The sequence below is a fragment of the Onychostruthus taczanowskii genome, unplaced genomic scaffold, assembly GCF_017590055.1.
Source record: "Onychostruthus taczanowskii isolate IOZ18803 unplaced genomic scaffold, ASM1759005v1 scaffold3, whole genome shotgun sequence".
NCBI lineage: Eukaryota > Metazoa > Chordata > Aves > Passeriformes > Passeridae > Onychostruthus > Onychostruthus taczanowskii.
In genome coordinates this window covers 19,459,504-19,482,379 of record NW_024500349.1, presented here as the reverse complement: position 1 = coordinate 19,482,379, position 22,876 = coordinate 19,459,504, and the positions used below count along the sequence as shown (strand labels likewise).

The 22,876-nt window shown below is 39.8% G+C and overlaps 1 protein-coding gene across 15 annotated transcripts in view; it reads right to left on the bottom strand.

Moving 5' to 3' along the window:
- Positions 1-22,876, bottom strand: part of KMT2C (lysine methyltransferase 2C) — a 189,260-nt gene that overhangs the window by 133,848 nt on the left and 32,536 nt on the right. For all 15 annotated transcript variants that reach the window (XM_041408287.1, XM_041408291.1, XM_041408290.1 and 12 more), the window contains one exon: positions 9,335-9,423. In XM_041408287.1, the coding sequence (XP_041264221.1) occupies positions 9,335-9,423 (89 nt within the window). The remainder of the gene's footprint in view (positions 1-9,334; positions 9,424-22,876) is intronic.

Genomic DNA, 22,876 nt, shown 5'->3' with positions numbered 1-22,876 from the left:
TTATTCCCCTTTATAGAGCAGAATGCAGAGAACAATCAAACAAAATAACAAACAGCACATAGCACCCTGAGCTGATTGACTACCCACCTTCCACACCAGCTTCCTAGGAGCTGGTCTCCTTATTTACACATCTTATGTAGAGATTTACAACATTCTGAGTAATAATTGTGTTGATAATTTCCTGTTTTCCTGCTCTATCTTCAGAGCCCTTGGAAACCTCTCCCCATGTGAGACACACATGGGACCTGCAGGCTCAGGAGGGAAGCCCTGGTTTGTGCAAGCCCCCCCTGTGGCAGGGCTTGTGGAAAGCAGGAAGCTGGGGATGGCTGGGATTTTATTACACCACCACAGCTTTCTTTGGGGATGTGATGAAGCAACATCAACTTAAGATCTAAAACATTCTTTTGTTACAAACAATCTCTTTCTGTTTTCATAAGGCCCCATTCTACAAGTTACCTGGGTATACATAAAGCAAAATAAGGAGATGTATGTGTGGGCTCTGCTGTGGCAATCAGGCAAAGGACAGACATCAGCATATCAAAAAGGTTTTCTTCTACATACTCAGAAACTACCTGTCAAGTCAAAACCTAAAAATACCGTGAGAGTTCTACCAGAAAAAATATCTTTAAAATATCATAATACTCATTATAAAGTGACACTTAAAAAAAACCCCCACCAAACAAAACCCAAAGAGCTGTCATAAACATTAAATTAATATTCTACTACTAAATTAATATTTAGGTGCAGCAGGTTGACTATTTAACTACTTTACTGTCAGACCTACTGATCAGGCAGACAATGAAGCACATGTCACGAGCTTCCAAAACTTTCACTAAGAACACCAAGTATTGCAGGCTGGAAAATGCCAAGATCACCAAACACAGCAGGAACATCCCAGGGGTCTCAACTGTTGCCTACCAAGATGTTCTGAGAGAGGGAGTAACGAGGTTTTGAAGGCAGCCACAGGTATTTTTGCACAAGGAAGGGGTAGTGCTGTGTCAGGAAACAGCCAACAGGACCAGGTGCTTTACACAGCCCCACAGGGGTCTGCAGAGCTACAAACACACCAAAAAGCTCCAGGAGTTTTGACAGATAAAAACCAGGTCAGTGTAGCAACAATATGAAAAGAAACCTTAACAAGGGAATGCAAACTGTGAATTTAAAATGCCTACCTGTCCTGGGCTTGGCCAGCATAATCAATTTTCTTTTTAGTATCGGGTATGGCGCTGAGTTTCGGATTTAGGATGAGATTTAATTTTGGTAACACACTGAGGTTTTAGTTGCTGCTAAACAATGTTTACTCTAAAGCAAGGACTCTTCAGTTTCCCATGCTCTGTCAGCAAAGAGGTGCAAAAATAACCCAGGGGAGGGCATGGCCAGGACAGCTGACCCCAACTGGCCAGAGGGATACTCCACACCATGGAACACCACACCCAGTAGATCACAGAACGGTTTGACTTGAAAGGGACCTTAAAGATCATCCAATTCCAACCTCCTGCCATGGGCAGGGACACTAGACCAGGTTGCTCAGAGCCCCATCCAACCCATCCTTGAACACTTGGGGGGATGGGGCAGCCACAGCTTCTCTGGGGAACCTGTACCAGGGGCTCAGCACTGCTCCAATCTCAACCCTGGGGTTTTACCTTGATCCAGTTCTCCTTCCTCTCCCCATGGGGCAGGGGCTGAGGAGGCACCTGTGTGGTACTCAGCAGACAGCTGGGATAAACCATGACCACTACCCAGTACTATAATTAGCAAGTTTCACTCACTGTCCCAGTTTAGGAACAAAACAAGTGTCCACTACTCATAGTTGATAATTCTGTTACTGCTCTGGACACAATTTGACAGCAACATCACCTCTCCTGCCAGTGGCTGAGGAAGTCACATGCACAGATCTCTTAGGTGCAGAATTCTTTTACTCTCTAAAAGAGGGTAGTTTTAGATTACTATTAGAAAATAATTCTTCTTGTGAAGGTGTTAAGACTTTGGCACAGGCTGCCCAGAGAAGCTGTGAATGCCCCATCCCTGGAAGTGCTCAAAGGCCAGGTTGGATGGGGCATTGAGAAATGTGGTCTACAGGTCCCTGTCCATGGCAGGGGGGTTGGAACTGGATGATCTTTAAGGTCCCTTTCTAATCCAAACTGTTCTATAATTCTCTGATTTACATACTGCAACAGGTGCTAGATGGAGACGAGAAGAAAACCATCAGTTAGTAATTCTTGTTCTGCACATTTCACTGTGTATTTTGATACTTTTCATTCAAATGAGCTCTTAACTACAAAATACATTTAGTACAGAAAATAAATGAAAATTTTGGGTTATAAAATAAAAACAAGATTCTCAATATAGGACCATTTGAAGTGTAATTCTGGTCACCCAAAAAACATGAAACCATATTATGGATAACCATAACATGGAACCTCCACGACTGAGGAACTTCCTAAGCCAGGAGTGGTATTCAACAGCACTCACCTGATTATTTTTCGCTAATTTGTTTAGGTCTTCTTGAAACCAATATCAAGTGGTTCATGCCCAAAGCATCCAGGAACAATGAATTCTGTAATTGCAGCAGATGCTGAGTGCAAATGCACCTGCCCCTGTACTCTATGAACACCACCTGATGTCCCCTAATTTCTGTGTTGCACAACAAAATGAGTCATTGTGCCCTATCCATTTTCCCCATACCACTCATCATTTTTTGGACCCTCCTCAGTGAAATCACTTCAGATTGAAGGTTTTACCTTAACTGATCCCCATACAGAAGCTATTACTTACTTCTTGTCATACTTGTTGGCCTTTCCTGTACTTTCCCAATTACAGCTCATCCTTTTGGAGAAGGCAAAGCAGAACTGCACGTGACATTTAACATGCCAAGGGTTTATAAAGCAACAGTAAAAAGAGAAAAAAATCCCTCGCTGATGCTTCATTCCACTTATCCCTTTGCCAGTAATTCCTAGAATTTCCTTCTCTCTTTAACTTATGAAAGCTTCTGCAACTCTCAGAAGAACTGAAGCACCACTTGCTCAGGTAGCAAAAGCTATTTGAGAGTGATTTTTGTTTATATAAAAGCATGATGGTAATTTTGCCCTGCGTGTTCTTTTACTACTACTTTTACTACTACTGAATTAAGAGTAATTTAATGGGTACCTCTCTTTTATTATCCTAAATAAGTTCATTTTACCCACTATGTTCTTCCCCTTTGAACCTGACCTAGAAAAGGGCTACCAGGGTAGGTGTTAGTGGTACTCCAGCACCAGTCTGATTTACAGTGTGATTTTAATTCATCAGCAGTGAATTTCCCTTCTATTTCTTTTACCCAACTGAAGCGTCATCCTCAACACAGCATTACTGTAAAAATTAAGACAAGTCTACAGAATTAGCAAGTGGTTCCTGCTCATGGCAGAAGGGATGGAACAAGATGATCTCTGAGGTCCCTTCCAATCTAGACCATTCTGTGAGTCTATGAACTAAAACATACACAGAGCAGCCCCTCTTTCCAGTGAGGAGAAGAGCATATAGCACACAAAGCACATGTAACTATTTCAATGTATTTGAATGGCAATGGCCATGCAGATCTTCCATCACATCACTAATGACACAGCAGCAGAGTTAAACATCAAGGTAATGGAGAAGTGGAAAATTCTAGGTCCTGGGAAACTTTCAAAACCTGTTGGATTACGTTTAACAAAGCATTAGTTTGACACCAAAACTGCAAAACCACTACTGAATAAATAAGCAAAACCAGAAAAGTTGCATTTCAGAAATAACCTCCAGAATGGAAAACTCAGTGAGGTTAAAACTGATTTGGAATTAAGAGATTCCAGCTTTCAAAACACCTGAGACAGAGATATCAGCCAAAAGGCAAAAAAATCAGATTTTTCTAAATGGCCCATTTTAAGTGTGCATGATGATAAATGGTATTATTGAGTAAGCCCACAATGGTTTAAATGCAAATATGAAGTAACCTCCTCTTTTGTTTGCTTTCCTCATTACAAACAAATTACCAGAATATAAAACAAAAATAATAAGATGCTTATAATAATTACAACAACATGCTTCAGTTCTGCTAATTTTTCCAGTGGCTGAGCAGGTAAGAGTCAACAGCACAAGAAAGAAGAAATGACTCCTTTTCTAATGAGTACATAGAATATTAGTTGCCTTAAAAATATTTAGGTGCATTTCTAAGCACCTATTTGCCACAAATTGTACGGCCAAGTTTAATCTACAAGAAAGCCCTCAGTGATGTTAATTCTTCCCTTCATTAATTTGAGAGAGAATGGGTGGTAAGGATGAGGCCAAAGTATCTGCCTGGACTTTAAAACTGAATTTTGGTATTAAAACACATTGTCAAGAGCTTTGCCATTGATTCACCCAGACCAGGACTTGCTCTCAGGTGTGTTTTGCTTTGCTTCAATGAGAGGCTCTACTCAGTATGGTTCATATGACTGCAAAAGGATGCCTGTATTTCCTTTAATAAGCAGGATATTGCAGAATTTTCTTCTCCAGGAAAGTGCTTTTCAGGCTGCTTCAAAGTTGATGAGACTCTGGATTAGTCCAAAAATCCCTGGCAACTTCTGCATTAATAACTTTCCTCCACTGAGAAGTGTTTGTTTCTGGTTCTTCAGTGCTTTGCCCAGAGACAAATGAGTCTGGTCAGAGGAAGCTCCATCTTCAGGAAGTTAAGTCCAACAAGAATTGATCTGGCCAGGCAATGTCACGGGGTCTGATAAAAATGTTACCAACAACAATAATGTGGATAAGGAACTACTGGTTGATAACATCATCCAGGTTCTTTTATGTATTATCAGAAGCCTCTCAACACTATGGGGACTTGAGGGGCTGGTAGACAGCACTGCTGTAAGAGCTGGCTGACATGGTATGGATAGTTAACAAAATAAATACCTGACCTAAGAGATTCAGCAGTTCAAATAAACTTATTTTATTGCATTTCTCCCAGATCTGAATCTCAACATTTTTATGGGACACAGACAGCAAGAATTACAGACTCTAGAATGAGTTGGGATATTTCACAAGTGTTATCCAAAAAAAGAAAAAAAAAAGGGAATAATCAGATAATTAACATACAGAATTCAGTTTCAACTTAAATGCAGAGCCAAGAAAATATCAAGTACAGAAACTTGCTGAAACTAACAGAAGATGGGGAAAAGAAACAGAAGCCAAGTCTTCATTAGTAGCAAAAGGGCTACCAAACCTACAGTAAGCATATCAGGAGCTTCTTGGTGTATTATTTCTTTCTTTGGATTAGCAGTTTTATATTTGCATATATCCCTGTGCACAAAGCCCCATGCATTCCAGAATTTTCTGGTTTGTATATTCTTGGCCATGAGAAATTCACTCACCAGAAGAAAACTGTTCTTACAGAGATGAGGAGCACAAGAGGATCCAGAAGGGAACACAGAATTTTGCAGCAAATAGTATTTTACTGATAACCAGAAAGGTGGAAGGTGTTGACAGCTGGAAGGTTTGACAGGACAGAGGCACCAGGCACAAACAAAAACACAAACAAAACCAGAGGCTCCCTCTGAACATCAGGAGACCCTTTTTTTACTGTGAGGGTGCCTGAACACTGGCACAGGTTGTGCAGGGCAGGCTGTGGAGCCTCAAGCCTTGGAGATAAAAGCTGTCTGGACGTGGTCCTGGACAGCCAGCTCTAGGTGACCCTGCTGGAGCAGGGCTGTGGAGAAGATGATCCCCAGAGGTCCCAGCCATCCTTAACCATGCTAAGATGCTGTGGTGCCAAAATGATGGGAAGAATGGGAAACCACAACATCAGCTGGCTAGAGAAACACCAGTGTAACATCACTGGGGGAACCACAGCGAAGAAAAATGAAGGAGCAGACAGCTGGAAAGAGCAATACAAAGCTGAAGAGCAGAACAGACGTGAAGTAAGGAGCCAAAGGATCAGCAAGAGAGACAGGGCTGGTGGGTAAATGAAAGGAGTCTGTCCTGAGGTTTACAAGAAGCTGAAAATCTATTGATTCAGTAGAAGCAGTTGTCAACACCCTTTTTTCAGGAAAAAAGTTTACTTAGCTCCAAACAGCTCTTTTTTTCCAAATTCCAGAATTTCCTTTCTCCGATTCCAAATCCCTCCTCCTCTCTTTCCGTCCTTAAGAATTCATCTACACCAAAGGGAACTTAGTACTTGGCAGAAAAGGGACAGGGCTCAGGAATTGCTGCAGTTGGCAGGAGAAGCAGCCATACTGAACTGATCAGAGCAGCACACGGCTCACCCTGCTCTACTTCCAACTCTGCCTCACTTCACATGTGAGATTACAGAATTTTGGGAAGGGCAGTAACTTGTTTCCCGAACTGCAATTAAAATTACTGTGCCTCAGCATTGCAAAAGAGCCCCTTTGGGAAGAATTTTGGTCTTTTTCTTTTTTATTTAAACAAACATTTGTGTCAACATTACAAATGGAAACAATGTTTAGTACTTGCACACTCCTTGCTTTTTCCCCCATAAAAGATTTGACAGCTACCAAACCTAAGATTTCTTTATCTTAGGTGGGATTATATGGGGCATATCCTTTTTTCCCTCCCTGTGTCCGGAGTTCTTACTCCTCCTGCATTGTTCCCTTCTCCCTAAAAGCAGAGCTCATTATACTTAATACAACATCAGTAACATGAACTTCTCTCATTTTATGAAGCTTAATTGAATAAAACAAAACAGAAACAACCTCAAAAATCCAAACTCTCGCAGTAAAAGAACTCCTGATTATTCTCAACATATGAATCAAACAATGGAAAGGAAGCTAGGAACACAAAGACTCAAAATATGTCACAAATCACATGTCAAGATCTTCAGACATTTAATTTCAACTTCTGTAATATTACTATATTGTGTTTTGGTTTGCCAACTACTGCAAAAATTTTCTGGCAAGACCATTCTTTGCAAGCAAAGAAAACAAAACCCTTTTCTAGTTGAAGCAAAAATTAATAAACTAGTATAGAAATACCCTTCAATTTAATCAAGACAGTTTTAAACAGAGAAACAAACCGAGCTTATTCCTTCTCCCACATTTTGTACTAACTCAGGTAAGTGCTTAGAGTAAGTTTTAGAGGCAGCACCCTTTTCAGATAATATGATTAAACCTCTAGCAAGTCACATGGTGCCCTGCTTTTAAAATAACATAATTGTGATTCTGTCTCTATCAAACTGCTCAACATGATAATGCTCTTTCAAGTCTATTTTGGTTCCCCTGCACAAATGGGATTTCAGACATATGTATTTTTACTAGGCATCTTTTCAGTGTGGAGCACAGTCTGTAAATCCATCCTGGGCTCAGCACTGAAGTGATGGTGCCTCACTTCCAGCAGCAGACTTGCTGGAGTCTTGGCCCATGGGGATTTCCAGCACAGTGCTCCTACTGCCCACACCTTTAGAAATGGGTATCAGACACCTGTGACACTCAGGATTATTCTAATGAAAGACAATGGAGAGAATTATCTGTATGCACTCTCAGAGCCTTAAAAATAATTATGTGTTCTTCTCTCTTCTGAATCAGAAACTTCTCTCACGTTTCTGTTGAGTAACTCTGTTAAAAATGACAAAAGCAAAAAAACCAAAATACAGCTATCACTGAATTCCCTACACAGCAGTGCACCAGTTGTTAGGTTTGAATTTGCATTTGGTCTTTTTATTTTTCTTAAACATATTTAAAATTTATAGAACTTATCACTTTAAGGGGACACTTTTTGTCCCCTTTGCTGACTTTCATAAGAATGCTTCTACCACACAGGACAGGAACAGTAATCATCATCATAAAGTAATAACAATGATGGAATAATAGCATTAGAACTAGTCTTCCTTTACCCTGCTCTGCTTTTCTACACATAAATACCTGCTCCAACTTTTTCACTTATATATTAATTTATTAGCCTATTAACTACTAATTACCTACTCGCAGAACCTGCAAAAGATCACCCAAGTTCACTACCACCAGCAGTTTTATTTGCAGGGGCGGAAAAACAAAGGGCAGAATGAAACAATGAAACATCCCTGAATTAAGCTTTAATTTAGGTTCCCTCCACATGCTATTAACACTTGAATTCAACACAAGTTGTGACTACACACTCCAGACACTCCCCAAAGCCTCGAGTCACAAGCACAAAGACTTCCCAGCATCATTCCACATCTAGCAAGGAGGAAGCAAACCAGCACACATGAAGCCCATCCTCAGGAGAATTTCAGCCTCCTCCTCCTCCTCCTCTGTGGCTTTCACCAGAGCAGCCAAGCTCCTGCTTGGCCCATGAAAAATACTGCTGCAAAAATGGCTCTTCTCAGGTTCTCTACTTGTTGTCCCTATAAATCTTCACTAAGCACAGATCCTCATCTTCATCTTTAAGGACTTCACTACTCTACCCCCTCTACTCAACAGCTCTGAGAGACCTGGACAACTCCCTTAACCCAGCTGGCACTTCCAGGCCATTTCTGCCCTGACCAACAGCTTCTGCTGTTCATGTCTCTGTGCTTCCTTCCACTTCTCTCAATACACACACAGGACCACCTAATTAAATTTATACACTTAGATCTCAATTTTCATTAAGCATTTTCAAGGCTTCTTTCTGTCAAGCCAACAAAGTTCTGCTAAGTGGCCACAGCAGCATCTTCCCTGGTGGGTTTCATTCTTCTACACTCAGTCCCTGGTTAAAAACAGGGAAATGGCTACAGACACATGCCTGGCAAGGAGATGACAGCTCTTCACCATGGCCTTTATCTCATGTGCTGGCTCATCTGCTTGTCTCTTTAGGCTCCTGAACTGCCAGAACAGAAATCACAAACTGTTTCAACAGTACTGGGTCCAGAACAATGAGCTCCCTCTGGTAACTGAAGCATTTGGGTACCACCACAACAAATATTTACTGAGGCAAGAACAGAGATTTATCCGTTTCCTAAGCAGCAGCAGCAAGCATTAGCATTTGGTTATCCTGGTTATCCCTTTGGTATATAGTCTGCTGTAGTTAGCTGAAGACACAGGTCAATAAGTAGTAGTGTATTTTGGCAGGTACTCCAAGAACAGCAGCTGCCACTTCAGAGCATTTATTTTTGTTAGATACAGCCTTGCAAAAGTAGGAAAAGAAGCTCTACATATCTACACTACAAAGAGAATCCCATTACACTATTTAAAAATAATAGTTTCAATAGCTTTAAATTAATATAGGTTTAAATATTAAGGTTTAAATCTGCCCAAATGGCACATCTCGTACTACAAAATGGAAGAAGTATTTCTTGTCTACCAAAGTCCTGCATAACTAAATGCATTTCTGAGAGAGAAGCAATACCCAGAGAGCATCAGCACTATAATCTCAGTACCTGTTTCCACAGTGTTTTCTGTTTCTGCTGCCTCCAAACCATCCATACTGTCTTCATCCTCCACTGCAGTTTTTCCTCTACTCCGAGGCCTGCAAACATAAGAAGGAAAAAATTCTTAGACTGAAAGCATTTGTAAAATTAGGATTTAAATCACTTCATTTCGAGGGATGAATGTCAGCACTTAATTATGTAACTTTCAAGCTAACCCATTACTTCAGTCTTGTACAAACTGGAAACTTCTAGGTTTATGTCCCCATTCTAAGTTTATGTCCCCAGGAAGGTACACATGAAACAGCAGCTGGCCCCTTAAGTTTCTCTGATTCTTTTTACAAGAAAAATACAATAATGAACTTTTTCTGATCAAACAACAGACTAACTCAGCCAGATTTTGACACAAGCATCCTATGTGCTCCATGTAAAATTTAACTACAGAGAGGTAAGAGAGAACAGTATCCAAAATTTGGGCAGCAGCTACTACAAAATAGAGACTGATCCACGCAGAGCATCCTTGGAAGAAATTTCTATAGAATAATAATGACGCTAAAGCAATGAAACTGAAACACACATTATTTTCAGTGAAACAATATTTTGACACATGAAGTAAAATGTTATGAGAGATGACTAGATGTCATCACATTAAAAAAAGTCATCACGTGAGGACAGCCTGTCAAAACTAAAATACCTGGCAGATTTGTTTCAATTTCAACCAAGGTCTGACGGAAAGCAGACAGGTTTGTGCCACAAATTCCAGCCTTTTTTCCCTGCCTGGCTCTTCAGTAACTATCATGGTGGGCTGTTGAGAAGCCCAGGCATCCAGATTCCCAGCTGTTCAGCAGCCCATTTGAAAGGGAGCCAAGAGCTTGGCAACTCGCCTCCCAAATTTTCAGGCTACTTGGCAACCTGCCTGGCATGCTGACGGAAAGCCTGGGAGACCCTGGGAGCTTCTGATTCCAAGTACACAAATTTTGAGCAGTTTGGGGCATCTCAGCAGTTCCAATGTCCAGAGCTCCCAGGCAACCATTCACCCAACCAACATGCCTTGAATCGGCAGGCCAGCACACGGGCACCCCGCCTGCCCCCCCAGACAAAACCCCTCCAGTTCCTCTTTCACAGAGCATTCTGAAAGGTTTGGGTTTAGTTCTGCATTGGGGAGAAAAGGTTTTGGGTTTTTTCTGAAGCGATTAAATCATTCCAAAACCAGCATTTCCTTTTTTTGTACAGTCTGTTATAGAACTGTGGTCCATCCAAACTATTTCCGCAGGACTGGATCAGCTACAGAAGAAATGCTATCATGCAATGCCTTTGGTTCTCTTGGATCAAAGAACTGGACAGAACCATCTCTGGAATCTGTACAGGTTGCTCTCCTGCTAGAAGAGGATTGATTCTCTTGGACTACCTAGCAAGACAACCCCTTCAGATTGTGTTGGGGCCATTTTACTCTCTGTGAAGGAGGAAAAGAAGAATTAAAATGAGGCTCAAACCAAAGTCTGAAAACCTCCCACTCAATTTACAAAGGAGCTGGGTGAAAGGGAAAAGCAAGAAGAGATTAAGGACAGGAGGACTTTTCTTGGCATCCCTATGAATTTTTTTCAGGATAATGCTGAAAAACGTGAGCACAGATGGAATCCTAGGGATTACAAGGTTATTGCTCCCCTTGCCTGCTTATCCATAAGCACTGACAGCACATCCAGAACACACAAAATAAGTAACAGCCTTCTTATGAGAGACAGAAGAATCCCCTTCACTTATTTGCCACTTCACAAGCTCCTAGAGCAGTCTCTTAAAACCCACGTTTCACAGAAATTCAAACCAGAATAAACTGCACAGTGACAAGATGAAACTGTCTTGCACTGCTCCCTCCAGCCACAGCATCAGCCCATCCAGGAGTAGTGACCAGTGAGCTGGCCAGAATGGGGACATGTTTTGGAAGTGGAAAACACACAAACAATGCTAGCAGCAGCATCTGAGATGGTCAGAGAGATTAATTCCCAGCCATAACAAAAAGTAGGGAGTGAAGCAAATGGAATATCACAGCCACTGGACAGAACAGGCTCTTCCAGCAAGACTGAGATACAGCAAGGAAGGTAACACTCCTCTAACACTGAGAAAAACAAAGCAGCAGGTAAAGAAGCCAAAAGCATTGAAGTATTAAATTTCCTGCAGCTCTCACAACATCCCAGCACATCATCCAGCACCAGTGAAAGGACAGGAATGCAGGTGAGTGAAAACACTTCCCTTGGTGCAGGAATGCTCAAAAGCTTTACAGAACACAATCAGCTAAGGACAGGGATTATTTCTAAATCCTATCCCAATTATTCTTCTACCAACTACCTGTCTGCAATGCAAAGTTACAAGTCCATACTAAACAAGGATTACTGCAAAATCATCACAAACATAAATGGTAATTCTACTTTTTCACAGACACCCCTTTTCAGTATTCCCCAACACAACCCTGGACGCAAAACTTGCTGGATAGTGGAAGATGATGATTGTTTATGTTTATTTAATAATTTACAGATGAGTTTAGATTTTCTATTGAACTACAGTTCATGAATTAAACACCAAAGTAACTCACAAAGTCTTTTTAAACAGTTTGTTTAAACAAGAGCAGTATTCATACCTTGAACTCCCTATTGTATTTTAGCAATCTATTTAACACCAAGGAAAAGCAGAAGTTTCAATTAATTAAACATAGCTGCTTCTTTCAGCAGAAGACATAACCACGTCTGGTGTTTCCTTGCCATTCCCCTCCCCCAAATATTCTACAAAAAGCCTTCTTAATGTGGGGCAGGTTTTAAATAAAACTGAAGAAACAGTGGAAAACACGGTAGATTATATCAGTAACTTATTTTTGCTCCTTACATTATTTTCCCAATCACCAGAAGCAATTTTATAGCCTACAAATTTATGTTTGGCTTAGAGCAAAAAAATAACTCAAGTCAGAAAACAGTGAAATATACACTGTACTGACAACTATAATTTAATGTTTCCACAGCAAATGCCATTTGAGAAGGCCATATAGCACACCTAATCGCTGCAATCAGCATTTGTAATAGGAATGGATTGTTTCATGTTATTTGCATTAAATTTAAACATTTTATTTAATAGTTTTATAGATAAAGCTTTTGGCTGGTTTGCACAACATTGCATTTTTCCACTGACAAACCCTGTTAATTTTTGGTTTTTTCTCTACATTTATTTCCACTTGCCCTTAAATACAGTGGGAAAAGCAGCCTGTGCTCCATTCTTTGCCTGGAACTTGGTTTCTTCTCAAGTTCATCCTTCTGAAGGAGGATGCAAGAAGGCAAGAGGGGAAAGATGGTGTGGAGGACCAGTTTTCAGTCTTAAAGCAATTATGAAACTACAGCCCATGACTATTGCCCTTCACCCACATAAAGCCAGGCAGTCCTGAACCATAATTGCTGTATTGAACACCACAACCTCAGCTCTCCTCTAAATCTTGGACCCCAAACTTTCCTACCAGGAGGAGTAACTCCATCACCCTGCAGAACCCCCAGCAGCTCAGAAATATTGAACACAGATGAGCCACATCTCCTGCAGCTCACAACAGACCCAGAACAAAATGTACAGGCAGAGCCTGACCGATGCACACTGCGGCAGAAAACAATAAATATCAGTCAGCGGGCAGGCAGGGAGCTTGGTACAGGGGCTGAAGTGCTGCCAAGGTCCCTGCCATGGCTTCCTTGCCCGCCTTTTTCCTACAACAGAGGTCAATTTAGAAGGAAAAAAAAAAAAATACAAGAGCACATCTCTTTCTGCTCAAGAGAACAGATCTGCTGAGAGAAATTTAACTTCTTGAAGTGCTTAAAGCACGTTCAGCATTTTATGGAATAAAGTCAACAACAAACTAGACTTTTTTATTAATACATGAATATAATTACTCTCTACAATAATTTTACTCCTCCTTCGATAAAACAGAGTCATTTATCCAAATCCTTTGTGACCCACTCTTAAAATTTTTTATCAATTAGCTTTTTCAGCTAATGCCTTTCATTAATCTCCATCTTTAAATATACCATGGTAAACAAAAATCTCATAATACTTCTCTGGGTAAGCAACTAATTAAATTTAGCCCTGAGGGGGAAGAAAAGCCCAGAAAAACCTTTCACAGGGCTCAGCAGAGCATTAGGTACTCCCTCTGCACAGGGGGAAAGCCCTGCTGAGGCTGCCTCAAAGCCCTGAGGACTTGGATACCACTGGGAGATCACCAGGCACCTGAGCAGCTTCTGCTGAATGCACAGAGAGCAGCATGGGAGAAAATGGGAAAGTCTCTTATTCACCTGACAGTAATGAGATACTGTTTCTTTTCTTTTCTGCACGATTAGGGCTTTTTTAGGTGTTTTGTTTTGTTGTTTTTTTGAAAAGTCACAGCAATAGCACCAAAACTGGACAAGTACAATGTAGGTCAAAAGTACATCTTGGATCTTGCTCATTCTTTCCACAAAGTGCTCAGGAATAAGGCCATGGGCCAACATTTCCTGGAACACATGAAACAACTGACAAAGCTACTATCCTCAGATGCCTGTCACTGCCAGGACTGGTTTATGATTACCCAGAAGTTACTGCCAGACACCACTTTCTGTAAGTCTTCCCTAAGTTGCTACCAACAAAACCACGTGAGAGCTCGTTCAAGACCTTCTATCAGAACTACCCTACTCGCCCTGTGCAGTTTGTTCCAGGCTTATGAAAACAAGATCCACTTGATCTTGGTATACAAGATCCACTCAAGAGCTGACACCTTTTTCCAAAATGTTGAAACCTCTACATCATTCAGAAAAGAAACCACCTTCCTTCGTATGCTCTGCAAACCATGGAGCAAAACTGATGGCACTAAATACATAAAACAGGGCTAATAACCTTAAAAAGCAGTGCAACATCTGGGATACAGTAACATCCTAAACCAGCACAGATGTCTTGTTAAATGAACATCTGTCCACAGGCCTGTGCTGGAAGATGGTACAGGAATGATTTATAAAAAGGTTCAATTAGTGCTGCCATCAGCACGGCTAGTCACAAATTAATGTTCCCAGGCACTTTCACCAGTGAAAGCTGTTACCCTCTTTTGAAGAATCTTTTTAACAGGTGTGCAAAAGCCACACACTCCCACTACACTGCTACTGAACCGTGGAGTCCCAAACACAGCTGTAAAAGTTTAACTGTGCTTAAGTAGAGGCTAAAATACTCAAGGTTCAGCTGGTAGCCCCAAGCAAAGAGAACCACAGCAAGCAAGAATCAGTTCATGGAAAATACCTGTGAGGAAAGGGGTATTTCCCCCCCCCCCCCTAAACATTACTTTACTCCTTATTACTTCGAAGAGTTGAGAAAATTCTACATCCAAGTCTGGATAAAATGAAGAGCACAGCTCTGAAAGCAAGGAAGATGCCATCTAGCTAGAATAAACTTCAATAGCCCTAAACATTAACAAGCCTAAAACAGGAAACTCTCTCTTATATTGACTCCAGCTTCAAACTGATTGATTTACAAGATTCTTCAAAGGATTTTTTAATTGAGCAATCAGTAACAGGTGAAAATGTTCCCTGTGTTTTCTTTTGTACATGGTAATAAAAAAAAGAATGCAACATGTAGCTTCTTCCTATTTACTTCTTATGTTATACATGTGTATACTAAAGGCTGAGGGATCCTGATGCATGGGAAAGATGTGCAACAGAAACGTGACAAGTGAAAGGTGACAAAAAGTTGACCGTTTACTAATAGAGAGAAGTGAAAACTTTCTTGTTTAACATCTGCTGAACCAGACTTTAATTAAAATCTCATGGAACTTGCACAACCTTCAGTTTCATTATTAAAACATATCAAAAATACACTTGATATTGCCTATTAGTCTCCTGGTACCACCAAATACAAGCAAGTTTCTTACTAATTTTAATTATAAATTTATAATCTTTAAATAAAACACTGCATTAAAGAGAAGTGACCCAGCTTACATTTAAAACCAAAACATTGCAACTTCCCACCTCACACCTCTCCTCTAACCAGTAACAATCTAAAAAACATTATTCAGTCACTCAACATTATTCCTTTACTCAGGCTAAAGCAACTTCAGAGCTGAAGCTTTTTCACATCTATATTTAATGTAGTTACTCCTGAAAGCAATAAACACCTGGAAAAAAAAAATTATAGTCTTTGAGATCAGGATGTCTGAGAAAAAGCGTAAAAAAACCCTATCTCCATTGGACAATTCTCATCTTAGCTTTTCTAGTACTCCCCTGTGACAGGGAGATTTGTCAAAAATTTCCTACATTGCCCAAAGAAATGCAAATAGAATTTTTTTAAGATTATTTGTACCGAGTATCATAGATGCATCTTTGCTTTCATTCTAGAGTACAGTCAGTGCTGACATACAGTAAGCAAATGCAAAGGAAACCCACAGGTAAATGCAGAGCTCTTGAGGAAACAAGGCTGAGAGGCTGGGAGTGAAGTATCAAAATGAATCTGAATTGCATAGTTCTAATGATTTAAAAGCCAAATAAATTAGTATATCTGAGCAAATGTGAAGTTTGGTTTATCTGTATTTTTGATTTAATTGTCCTCACATAGTTACTTGTACTACAGAGGTTCTCGGGCCCGTATTGATGCAAAATTACTTTCCATGGGAGACTGAGAAAAGGCAAATAGGATGTGCTGCCTGCAGGCACTCATCAGAGGACTGTCTACCCGAACCAAAGAGCATTAGGAATGTCATCCCACTGTTGAAAAATCTTAATCTCAACTCAGTTTTGCAGAAGGCCACCAGATCCAGGAGGCAGAAGCTGCACTCTGCTGAGTGATGAGGCTGATCTGGACAAAGCCACCATATTCAGTATTTTCTCTGTTCATCCCTGATGCTCTTTACAGATGTTCAGTTTGAGTCTGGAACTGCTCTTTTGAGAGATAAAGCTGACGATGGCCATCATAGCTGAAGCAGAGCTATATTAACAATATCAAGACCATGAAGTCTTCTTCCCAACTTGTTACTCATTTGAGAACATCCTCAGTTGGTTGGCAGGAGAGACACAGGGTCACACCAGCAAGATTCAGCATCACTGATTACCAATTCATTAACAGTTTCAGGTACATAAAATAATACATTTTTCACATGAGCCCATAAAATACCCGTGAAGTTACTGCTCTGCTACAGCCAGTTATGGCCTGAGACACTGGCAATAAGCCTACTACATTGCAGAGACTTCTGCACACCCTTTTGTAACGCCACTGCATGAGAAAATCTGAGTTAGATGTTCAAAGTATGAAGCCAGGCTGCCTGATCTACATGTATGGACTTCAGATTTGGAGACAGTTCCAGCAACAGAGTGAGAAATCATATAAAAGGCTTTCAGATCTTTTAGCTTTCTTTTTTACTTTTCAAACTGACTGCTTAGACATCTATAAATTCTGTAAGTGAAAATTGCCTTCAGTCAACTATCTGTCACATTAACCCAGCAATGCACAGCATCAGAAACTGCTACAGGTTCTTCTTTCTCAAGAACCACATTCCCACTGATATGGAGCCTCATTTATAGTTTTAGTTCCGTAACACAAAACATTTTACGTGCAGACCTGAACAATTATACACTTTTCAGAAAAAAATGGTAAAAAAAATTCATTTGCCATTACAACACATTATGTATCTGCAGTTTTGCACAAACAACATCCTTTCTATATTTGTCACCAATGCACTTGGCCACGTTCACTAACATAACGATGCAAAACAACATACTAGAATTGCAGCACTTGCAATATTTTTTAAAACCTTTTCTAGAATCAAATTAAGACAATTGTTTGGGAGCACCAAGAGCTACCAAGTAGAGGCACCTGCAAGTTTCCAATCCCACTAAGTTCTATTTATCTACCTGGCTCCAGACTTGATAATGGCTCTGCCTTTGTAACTCCCCCAGACAACAGTTAGTGTGAAGCTCTTTGGTAAATTTGCTAAATAATGTTTATGAAGTCCACTGACTGTTTTCACATGGTTTCTTTTGACAGACAAAGAGAATGAAATGGCAACAAGAACAGCTGAGAGATCACCTGACTGTCAAAAGCACAAATTTCTAACCTCTGCAAGACTTTCACGTGTGACAAATTCAACCCACACCATTCACCACTGCTCTTGTCCTCATTCCTCTGTCCTCTAAGTCAACAAAATTGCATCAAAATATGCTACTGCACCCAACACAGCATTTTCCTCATGGGAAGCATAAGCATCCACTTCCATCTGAACACAAGATTTGTTTCTCCATGACGACGGGCAATGCCAAGTTCCAACTCCTCCAATCTTGTGAACAGCCATGGTGCCCAGAATTTTTTACCCACATCAGCACCAAGCTCATGTCTTTTTTAAGAATTATCCAGCTCCTTGTTCTTTCACATGCTGCAGGGTTCGCTTGCTACTCTCTTTTGAATAAGGGTGGCACCACAATGGTGAGGGCTGTAATTCTCATGTCTGGTGATTTCAAGATCCTGTACATAAAATTCAGCGGATCTGAGTCATCACGCATGAGAAACAGCTGCCAAGTACTTGGAACTTGGTAGAAGTTTTGGTCTCTGTGAACAGATTTTTGTAATTTTAGCACCATTAATTAGAAGTCATTTTCAAAGATTTCCTTTTGGAACTTTGCAGTCTGACAGAGTCTTATCACAGGAACATCATGAAGATTCTTGCAAAGTGCATTTGTCTCCTTAAGTTAAATATCCTCACTGGATATATTTAGGTGCCAGGTGAAGGCTGTGCTCTCTGTCACTCAGCCACACACAGTGCAGGTGTACAAACAATCCAATAGTTTACTACTAAATACTAAAGTTTTTACTCAGAAAAGTGTTTTTATACCCAGCAAGTACAGTCTGCATACACTGATTATACAGTGTTGTAAGCACTGCTTTTAATCATCATTAATTCAGCTTGGACACTCAAAAAAGGATGCAAATATTCAACTATCTTATATTTTAGATAAACTAACCCCACTCACACTACATCATTTTGAGAAGTTTCCAGATCTTACATCTATCAAAATGCATCAGTCAGCTCAGAACATCTCATGCTTTCTCATCGAATAAACTCAGAATCTTTTGTCTCAAGTCACTTTTGCTAATGTCTTCAGACTTCACAGCAAAGACAATTCTTCCTGTAGATTACATGGACAATAACTCCATTCCTTCTCGTGTTTTTCAAATGTTTCTGATGCCACTAACACAACAAAAAAACCAACACCCTTCTCTCACTAGGTATGTGTTACAGGATTTCCTAAGAAAGGCATCTGTCCACCAGTTTCACCTGAAATTATGTTTATGAAAAGCATAGAAGAACCTCTGGCCAAAAATTTTAGTGTATTTAATCTTAAACAAGCATTTAAGCTTCCACTAGAAGGATCAGGACATGAAAGGGCAGTACCCAAAGAGCTATAAATAACCTGCTTTTATACAAGATGCTGGCCTAGAATGCATTAGATAGAATTTTCTTTATAATACTCAAATTAATTGATGGCATGTAAGAAAAGCAGTTCTTGCATGTCAACCACAGTTTGTCATTACCCATCTAAAATGGATTTAGACAGGGAAAAAAAAACACAACAGAAATGAATGTCATATCACCACGTATCTTTTCCATCTGTTAGCACCCTTAGTGCTCCTTATAAAGAAATACATTTTTATTTCAGATAATGTCAACAAGTATTATGAAATATTTCTCTTTCAATAAAACTGCTAAACCTAGGAAAGCCAAAGGGAAAAAACACAAGATCTGCTCACTAATTAAAAATCCATTAAAACTTAGTCAGAAGGCTTGGAAAACCTCAGAAGAATAAAAATAGATCTAAGAAGAAAATGGGCAATGGAATCAGATGGGTGTCAGTGTATATTTATAATTCACATGAATTGTTTTTCTTTAAACAAAATTGTTTTCAAACTAGACGTAAAACCTAAAAGCCAGATCATGGAAACTATTTTTATACCAGAGTAAATAAAAGTCTGGAAATACTATTGTGAAATATAAACAACAATATAAGTAGCATAATAAGCAACACTCCATAGCACAGGCACAAGTAATACAGATCTTGAAACATGTCTAAAAGCTTCTGCATAAACAGGCACATCAATCTCTAGGGGTGCTGATGAGATAGAAATTCTAAGGTTTTTGTTAGAAATTCTGCTAACAATAATGTGCCTAAACCTTTTTTTCATCCCTGAAGAAGTCTTCTAAACTGACGACATAAATCTGCCTTCTGACAATTACAGATAGCTTACAAATAGCTTCAAGTAATTATAATAGAGAACTTTTAAAGTGTTCAAAAGAATTGTTAAATTACCATTATTATTTGGGACAATGATCATTGCTGTTCACCAATATATCAACATTTCACCTGTTTTTATTCAAGACCACTACCAACTATACCAAGCTGGTTTGTATATTTTTTTGTCCATGCCAGACTTCAGCCTTTTAATATTAAAAACAAATTAATGCTATATTTTTTAACTATTGGGGGGGTTAATTATTTTTTTCAAGTCTTAGTTCCTCATTTCTTTAATATGTTCTTAAAGAAAACCTTTTAAAAAGTGAAGTCAATAGAAGGATGGTATTTCCAGCACTTGATGCTAGAGGAGTTTTTCTAGCTGATGCCCACCTTGACTCTCGCAGCCTGAGCAGGGATCGGGCTGTGTCAGAACTGCCAGCACGAGAGTGATCTACTGCTCAGCCTACCTCATATGATACAGGTCAGAGTTATAAACAAAATTGTCTCTGTGTCACATGAGAGGGGCACGTCCCCAGCGAACCCTGCTGGAGCAGCTACTACAATGGAAGTCATCCAAGAGGACCAACTGATACCTCCAGGTCAAGTTCCTTCCAGGCCACCACCCAAGGACACAAGGCTGCAAGCTCATTCCTTTTACTGCCCTGCAACTTGCACAGCGTCCTCAAGTTCTGCAGCTTCCCTCCAGTTCCACAAGTATACTCAGTTTAAACATTAAAATGCGTTTTTTTTTAAATGTAATGAAACCAATTCTCAAAATCTAAGTTCACTGTGGAGAAAAACATGAAAATGTTCAAGCCTCAAACGTGCAGACCCGGCAACTTACAAATTATACTAAGCTGAATCAACACTAATTGAATTTATACCCAAATTCAAAAAAGAGAGTTTTCATCCCCATCAGTTTGCCTCATTCATTAGAGGTTCTAAATGTCTGTGCTGGAAGCAGCAGGGAGAGAGCAGTGGTAGGAAAGGGTTACTGAAGAAGGATAAGAGAAAATAAAGCCACTGGAGCTTCTTTTAGTGACAGTGCAAGTAATGCTGTCTAAAAGGATTTGGAAATCATAATCTGAATCCCTTTGCTTCCTAAGTTTTTTTCTTTTTTTTTTTTGCAAACCACCAGAAAAAAAGTAATGAAAATAATCAGAAATGATACTGCAGCCGATTTATAATGGGACTATTTGTATATTTACCTAATCTTTTCTGAGCACAGACCTTCTGGAATGACAGCTTCTTAGATATTTATACTTTTATTTCAGCTTGCTTTTTACATATACACATATGCTTCTAATTAACATTTACAGCATGGAAATTCAGTTCTACTCACCAGACCACACCACAGAGCCTTAAAAATTATCTTAATCAAATGTTTCAGAAGTACTTTCAGGTATAAAAAGCTGGCAGAACGGCTCTGAAAGAGCTATACTGGCAACCACTTGTGAAGATGATACAAACAGGGAAGCACATAGGTGAAACTTAATGGCCCTAAAGCTACTCATATTTATCCAAGTACTGCCTTGGTGTCACGACAGGACAGAGCAGTTCCTAGCTCAGAGCCACACAAATTTCAGTGTTAAATTAATTATTTTTTCCTAAAGAGTATTCTGCATAATTTTTTTTTGCAGTATTTTTGCACACTGAAATTTCTCCTTGAAGTACCTGAAAGCCTTTATGCTAACAAAAAGAACTACAATTGAAGTATGCCTTACCCTCAGAACCTTAGAAACCATTTGTCTTTTGCAATCAATATATTAAAGATAACGTTTGAAAAGAATCCTCAACCACAAAGGTGTTCAACATTCATTACACCATCCCTGGCAAAGCTGCTGCAGGGAGTGCTATCAGAAGTCTGCTCACAGATTCAGGGGACACAATGCCAGAATCATTATCCATGCGAGCCCGATATCCCTAACTACCACTCAATAACCATAATTGATTGAAGCCCATCTTTCAGAAAGCCACTCACTTTGCCATTCCCTTTGTCGTTTGTTCCTCCCTCTGAATTCGTGCTCATTTCCTTTGTGAACTTCTTTGGTTTCAGCTTTCAACCACTGGTTCTTGTCCCTTTTCCTGTTACATTAGGGATCCCTTAAGAACTCAGCATTTTCTCTGCTGCAGATATCATTCACTGTTCTGTAACTACTACTTGTTTTTAGGGTTTAAATCCCCCACCCCCATAACCAGACTGAGCACCTCTACCTTCCTCCCCAAAGCAATTTTCTCCAAGCTTTCTACAATCTCTGGTCTGTTTCATGACTTTTTGCCAGTATTTTGGTCTTTCAGCCATGGATATCTGAATCACATTGAAATGGCAGCAGCAAATCTCACAATCTCTATGATAAACAGAGCTTCAGTGCACAGCCACAAACATCCCACACTTCAAACCTCTTGCCAGAAATGCTCCTTTCTGGACTGCAACCCCATCCCTAAATCTCTACATGGCAACACCATCCTCTCTCCTTATTCTGAAGAACATTTTGTTTTACTGCTCTTCTGCCTCTTCCCTGTGCTCATCCATGTCATTCCATATCCAGATTTCAACAGCAGTAATTGTTATTAATATTGACTAATACCAGACTTCACTGCTGGAGGACCACCCAAAAAACCCAAAGCAAAGCGATGACAGCTCCCAAAGACAACAAAGTGCTTGGTCAGCCAGTCCTTAAACCAATTACTGCAGGCTTTATTCCACTGAATAATTCAAACAAATAGTTTTAATCAGAGTATAAAACACTGTTAAGCCCAGCACCTTTAAAGAAATCCATTTACATTACATCTTCATAGAAAACGATGGATAAAGGACCACATCAGATGACCTAATACCTACATCAAAGGAAACTTGTAAAACTCACAAAGTGGATAAAAGGATGAAAAGGAAGGGAAAGAATAAAAAAAGCCCACCAAACCTACGAGTTCCTGCCTCTAAAGAACACAGCAAATGTCTTTATTTCTACAACAGAAAGTATCCATATCTGCCCCAAAGTCATGCCTTCCATACTGTTGTCATTTCAGTGAGAACCATGGGATTTCAGTATCTCACAGAAGTGAGCAGTATGTATCCCAATATACTTTGTAGCATAATAAAATATTCTACTGAAATTACCAGATCTAAAAAAACAATTACTTTATTGCTTCTTACAACTTTTTCACTGTAAAATTCAACTCCAAGGTAGTAATTGGCAGGGACAAAATTATGTAGCAATTAGGGCATGACAGCAAAAGCAAACAAGAACTGAAAATGGGTTCGACACTTCTGGTAACAAGCAGGTAATTATCACAGCAG